Source organism: Electrona antarctica (genome assembly GCF_951216825.1).
Source record: "Electrona antarctica genome assembly, chromosome: 2".
Taxonomy (NCBI): Eukaryota; Metazoa; Chordata; class Actinopteri; order Myctophiformes; family Myctophidae; genus Electrona; species Electrona antarctica.
Window position 1 is genome coordinate 41,954,940 of NC_136807.1, and position 7,062 is coordinate 41,962,001.

General features: G+C 41.9%; 1 protein-coding gene across 1 annotated transcript; it reads left to right on the forward strand.

Annotated features, from left to right (window-relative positions):
• Positions 1 to 323: 323 nt before the first annotated feature.
• On the forward strand, positions 324 to 5,412 carry adora1b (adenosine A1 receptor b; the record flags this gene model as incomplete). The annotated part of the gene is made up of 2 exons (XM_079515510.1): positions 324 to 655; positions 4,488 to 5,412. The coding sequence occupies 2 exons, from the start codon at positions 324 to 326 to the stop codon at positions 5,410 to 5,412; spliced, it is 1,257 nt and encodes a 418-aa protein (XP_079371636.1).
• Between the last annotated feature and the right edge of the window lie 1,650 nt (positions 5,413 to 7,062).

The window sequence follows — 7,062 nt, forward strand, 5'->3', positions numbered from 1 at the left end:
GAACAAGGGCAGCGCACAGTAACGTGCACGCCGGGACGACCACAACACCTGCTCCAAAGGAGAACCATCATCTCCTAGATGTGCTGCCTGCTACTACTGCTTCAGAAGACAACAACACTTCACCAAATGGATTTCTGACACAACTTCTGCATGGGGCAGCCCAATCAAAGGAATGTGAGCACAGGAGAACTATACTGATGGACGCGCGCAGTCAATTCGGCAAGACAGTAACATAATCAACTGCTTTTTGGCTCGATCTCCAAAAACCTGCTTTTACCGGAATCAATCTTCTCTTGTCAAGGACAAACAAATCATCTGCAAGGATGCCTGACACACACCAACTGCTCTATATAGGAATGGAAGTGATTATTGCCGTCTCGTCGGTACTCGGAAATGTGATGGTGGTTTGGGCTGTGAAAATTAATAAATCGTTACGAGACACCACATTCTGTTTCATTGTTTCCCTGGCTTTGGCGGATATTGCGGTGGGAGCCCTCGTCATCCCCCTGGCTATTACTATCAGCATCGGACTCCAAACTCACTTTTACAGCTGCCTGCTGGTGGCGTGCACGGTGCTCGTGTTAACGCAAAGTTCCATCCTGGCCCTTCTGGCTATCGCCATCGACCGCTATCTCAGGGTCAAGATCCCAACCAGGTAATGGTGCTGTGCAGGGCAGGACTTTTTAACATTCATAACAATGCAGACATGTGCTGAGCTGATTGGGGCGGGATGGCACTGTCTATTGAAAAGGGCTGGTGCTGACATTGCAAACATGATGATGAGGATGTGGATGATGATGCATGCTTAATGTCATTATAATGTAGGACAGGAAACTGCTGCTGATAATGATGATGATGATGATGATTATGCTAAATCCAATAACTGATGATGATCCTAGTGTTTGAAGTTGTTGATAGTAGTATGTTGGTACACTGTGGTTTTCAAAAAAATTCATATCAAGGTCCATCATTTATTCAGCATTTGAGCCACAGACCACCATTTGATAAGATTTAGTCTCTCAGACCCAAAACTTATAGTTATCGTTGCAAGATTTTGTCCACTCAATTCCTGCATGCTGTATTGATGTGGTACCATATAGCCAAACGTTGCTCAACATAACAATTCTTCTACATTCTCTGATTGTGTATAGACTCCTTGTAAATTAAGTAGCCTAATGCACATGTTTGTTTAACAATAATTTAACTCCTAAACCAAATGGACACTTACAGGTCCATTAGTTTCATTTCATTTTATGCTCTCAAGAGTGACAAGAAGTAAAATATCTGTATAAGGTTCCATTTTGGCTACCAACTGAACCCGGCCTCAAGGACCACTGACTGAGAACCACTGGTATAGAGTGTGTATGTGACAGATGAGGATGGTGGTGCGGTGGTGGTGGTGATGATGATGATGATGATGATTGATGATGAAAGTTAATGGCTGCTTAGGTGTGGTGTGGGTGTGGTTTAGCCCAGTGGTTCCCAAAGTGGGGTCCGGGGACCCCCCATGGGGCTAAATGATAGTTTGGAACCAAATGGACCCTTATTGGTCTGTAACTCTGATAGTGTACAAAGAGTGTGTGTGTGTGTGTGTGTGTGTGTGTGTGTGTGTGTGTGTGTGTGTGTGTGTGTGTGTGTGTGCACGTGTTCCATTTGTACACTCTCAGAGTGAAATTAAGATTGATTTTATAATATAAATTGGGGTCCCAGAGATAGAAATGCCATTAAATGGGGGTCCGTAGCCTATTGTATGTCAAACTCGGGGTCCTTGAAATGAAATGGGTTGAGAATCACTGCTAGAGCCGTAAAAATCTTCTCTTATGGGGGTCCCTGGGCTGGCATGTCTCTTCAAATGGGGGTCCGCGGGCTAATAAGTGTCAATTTAGGGGTCCTCGGAACCACTGGTTTAGCCTACTATATAGGGCAGTATTATGCGTGTCTTAAGTACCAGGTCTTATTACGTAATTTATGACCTGGAGGCGTGGTCAATGCTGTTTGGCCACTCAGAATAGCCAAATGGCATTGATCACGCCTCAAGGTCTTAAGTTAAGTAATAAGACCTGGTACTTAACACACGCATAATACTGCCCTATATGTGTTAGGTACAGACAGTGTTGATAATTTAGTTAAATTTGATCATCCCCATAAGCTATACATGGCAACTTTACTCTTGCTTGGATCCACATCCACACGCAGAACACTATACAAAAATAGTTCAAATACATTTAAAAAGTACTGAGCTGACTATTGGTAGGCTAATTCATAATATCGATTGACCTTTTCTGCGGGCACAATGTAGGTAAACCCCAGTTTCCTGTCATTGATTTCCCCCTAGGCTATACTGTAGGTCTTATTTCACTAGGTTGCCTACAGTTACAGTACATCCTGCTATATGCCCCTATAGAAGTGGAGGATCTGACACTCCTGCATTGATGTGGCAGCTTCACCAGAGCATAAGTGATTAACAATCAGCTTTAATTTGCACTCCTGTCCGCTGGATTAGAAGAGAATAATCTCTGTGGTATAATGTCAAGTCTTTAATATTTCTTATTCGGATTGGTGTGTGTGTGTGTGTGTGTGTGTGTGTGTGTGTGTGTGTGTGTGTGTGTGTGTGTGTGTGTGTGTGTGTGTGTGTGTGTGTGTGTGTGTGTGTGTGTGTGTGTGTGTGTGTGTGTGTGTGTGTGTGTGTGTGTGTGTGTGTGTGTGTGTGTGTGTGTGTGTGTGTGTGTGTGTGTGCACTGACAAAAAAAGACTGAAAAGAGAACACATTTCCAATCAATGCTGTTCAGTTTGCCACCTTTTGTATTTGATGTGCACACGCCCACCAGTACTTGATCATGCCAAGAGATGTAACAAAAGACTTGGAGAGCCAGTCTGAGAGAGAAGATAAGCTTACAAGAAAAGGGATGTTTTTCAATTGTCACCAATAGCTTCACATTTTAATCTTCCATTCAAGAAGCAGTTGAGTCTTTATTTTATTGGCTCATGAGATGTCCTTTCTTTTTCATCATTTCTGATTGAAATTTGTTACACATTTCAGCTTTTTGCTGCAAATGGAATTCCCTCAACATTGATGCTCTTGTGTATTGTAAAATCGTATTTTTTTGTCAATGACATCATGCCTGCCACCAGCATTATTATTCATTTTTAAATAATAATAATATCTCAAAATCGCTTTTGATATATTATTATTATTTAAAAATGGCCGGTGGCAGGCATGATGTCATTTTTTTCATTGACATGTCATTTTACACTGCATTTCATGTAGCTAATTATCCTATTACACTATTAATCTCCAGATATTACTCAAATTCAGGACAATTTGCAGCACTTTCTCTCATAGAGCTACGTTAGAACCAGAAATAATGATCATTTGCCTACTGTTATGTACGATTCATGTACAGCTGGGAATTGCCCACATTATATATTTATTCAGATCAGGCACTCTGTGTAGTCATCCTGCCACTCTCACCCCACGCTTTAATCTCATTATCAGTACGGACAGAAGTCACAAACGTAAACAGTGGGACGTGTTTGGCATTTGTATTGTTTATCTGCCTCTATAGGTTACTATAGAAACATGTACAGTATATAATCCGAAGCTACCTCATGTGTCACTGGGCTCACTCCTCTTCATTTGATCTGCATCTGAAAACATCCAAGCCGACAGGCTCCCAGTCTGTAACGATGTGTAACGATCACTCCTAAGAACTTGACTTATCATAACACTTTAATGTCTAATCAATAATTAAATTAAGCACATGCCTGTGACAGTCAGTCTGAATTACAATGTTCTGGTTTGCTTTGAGGCTTTGCTTCCAGTCCACACATTATTACACAATGCAACGTTTCCCCAACAATTGCTATGGACACAATTGTGTCCAATATTATCAATATCAAGCATGTTTATACATGAAGTAGACTATTCGACAGACAGCGTTTTCATCACGTTGGATCATGCTAAGAAGACTCTATGTGTGTCATTTCCTGGTCACATGTCAACAACATTCTAATCCACTGTCACCTTACTGCTGGTCATGCCAGTAAAAAGCCAACCCATAAAACATGAATAACAATGAAAAAGGCCAATAACTAAACCCACACACTGAGGGACTACTGCTGTAAGGCACCAAGCTGCAGTCAGTGTTCACTGTGCTGCTTTGATAAATTAGTAGATTATAATAAAGTCAAGAGCCATAAATCCTATATTCCATGACAAAAGAGGCATTGAAAAGCAGGAGTGCTGAGAGTCATGAGGAATAATGATAAGGGTTTAGGGGAGACTTTGTGTCAAGTGGGAATATATACTGCAAGTGATATTGCAAGAACAGCAGCTACTGAACATTTTTAATTGATTGCCAACTTTTTATTGTGACTCCAGCTATCTGTAAGCCACAGATGGGCCTGCAAATTTTTTTAGGGAAAAATCTTTCACGCCCTGTTACTTCAATAAGTGCTTACCCAGCAATCTTGTGTTTCTTCTACAGCTACAAGCGGGTGGTAACCCAACGGCGGGCTGGGCTGGCAGTTGTGGTATGCTGGACAGTGGCCTTCATCGTGGGCTTTACCCCCATGCTGGGCTGGAACAACCTGTGGCGCCTCCAGCAGAACGACTCCATCAGCTCTGACCTCATCATCACCTGCCAATTTGAGAACGTGATTAGCATGGACTACATGGTCTACTTTAACTTCTTTGGCTGGGTGCTACCACCGCTGCTGTTCATGCTGGTCATCTACGCGGAGATCTTCTACATGATCCACAAACAGCTCAACAAGAAGAAGGTCACCACCAGCCACACAGACCCCAACAAGTACTATGACAAGGAACTGAAGCTAGCCAAGTCTCTGGCCCTGGTTCTCTTTCTCTTCGCAATCAGTTGGCTACCCCTCCACATAATCAACTGCATTACACTCTTCTGCCCCAAGTGCCAGAAGCCCCTTTTCCTTATCTACATTGCCATCCTGCTCACTCACGGTAACTCCGCCGTCAACCCCATTATCTACGCCTTCCGCATCGACAAGTTCCGCATGGCTTTCCTGAAGATCTGGGTGCAGTACTTCTGCTGCAAGGACACGCCAGCTCTGGAGTGGCAGCCCAGCGAGAGGAAGGAGTTCACCAATGCAGTACCGCATCAAACTGAAGTAGCACCTCAAAATAATAAGGATCATAAGGAGAACACCAATGCAGACCCGCAAACTGATGTACCACATCAAGATAATAAGGATCATAAGGAGAACACCAATGCAGACCCGCATCAAACTGAAGTAGCACCTCAAGATAATAAGGATCATAAGGAGAACCCTGACACAACCACAACAGTCAGGTCCACCTCAACTCAGAAGCCGGACTCGCAACAAGAACAACCTAAAGAACAATCGCCCATGTTAGAGACGGAGCAGAACGCCATCTAAAACCCGGCATAGAGCCAATTCTTTGGAAGTTAGTGAACATTATTGCATGAGCATTCTTTGCCCGCTCCTCATTTTGAAACGATTCTAATGAGGATTGTGACATGGTACAAAATGCCAGGATGCTGCTGTAGCGATCGAGGCGAGGCGTGGCGACTTGCAGCCTAAACCTCAAACACTGCAGGATCATGCATCTACACTCAGGAGATGTGCAGGAGTAGAAGGGTTTTCAGAACAGGAGTACAAAAGAATCACGGTAAAAAGGGTATTTATAAACTTGCAATAATAATAAGTCTTTTTGAAAATAAGGTGTGTCTATCTTAGTAACTGACTAAAGATATTACATTTCAATTTTGGTTTTATTTATCATGGTAAAACATCATTGGTGTGGCCAATTCAAAATGTGCAATATACCGTATAGTGGTTTATCAGTATAAAATGAAATTATCAAATGTTAATGGAAGTATGTGACATTCTGTAGGATTAAGATGTTTGTACTGTCAATAGACCAGGTTTGTCTTACTACTGTAAAACCACTGGTTAATTTTAACTGACAGTGGATGAAAAATATGAATGTAATAATCGTGTATGTGACAAATTGTAGCAGCAAAGCTGTGAACACTCATCTCTTTTCAGGGTCTTCTTAAAGGCACAACTGTGGTAGAACAAGCACCAGACAACCTATTGGAACAAGAGGGTGTATGCCAAGTTTTCCAACACCAACCAAGCTTTTGTAATCGCTTCAATTGAATTCTTCATTTGGGGCTCAAGTGATTCAGCACTCCAATAGTGCTGATCCATTACTGAGAAGGCGGTGACCAGGAAAAAGAAAAGGGCAGCTTGAAGGAAAGGGAGGGTTTTGCATTCCAAATACCTTTTTGACAGTAGAAGATGTGTGCATCAGATCCATGGCTGAGAGGGAGACAGGAAGGAACTGTACTGTATACAGCCTACATGCCAGCTAGTGGTTGTAGTGATTTTCTTTTTTGCCCTCCAACACACACTCTGAATAATGACTTGCCACTAAAGACAGTGGCTTTCATCGCCTTATTTTAACTGGTGTGGAATGGACTAATTGTCAAGGCCCAGAGAAGATAACCGTGAGATTGTGACTATCTTCACTACGGTGTTATCTTGACAATTTGCATAATGCCCTGCCTCCGTAGGTGGTAACTGGAGTATCATTGACGATGCATAATCTCACTGGCATAATATGATGCACTTCATGAGAATGTAAAGTCATTCAGTTTATTGTAACTTACTGGACATCATGTTAAGACTGATACTCTGTGAAGTGGGTGACAATCTCTTGTGTAGGGCTGAAATAATTTTCTCTGCTTTCTTGACAACTATCTCCAACTGGTTGCGACACAAAGTGAACATAATTATCCCTTGTATGATATCAATTGTACACTTGCTCCTCTAGCAAGTTATGGCACTAGTGAGCTCCAAAACAAATCTAAATAACTTGGATTTGCTACTCTAAGAACAGACATTAAAAAAATGTATATATTATATATATTCAGATATATATATAACTTCTTACAAAATCACACACATTTTTCAAAGTTTATAAGTTGTAAGTTCTCAAGTTTGAAAGGAGCACGGAGTACGAGTTGACACCAGGAATCTTTAATGCAATCCCCACTACCT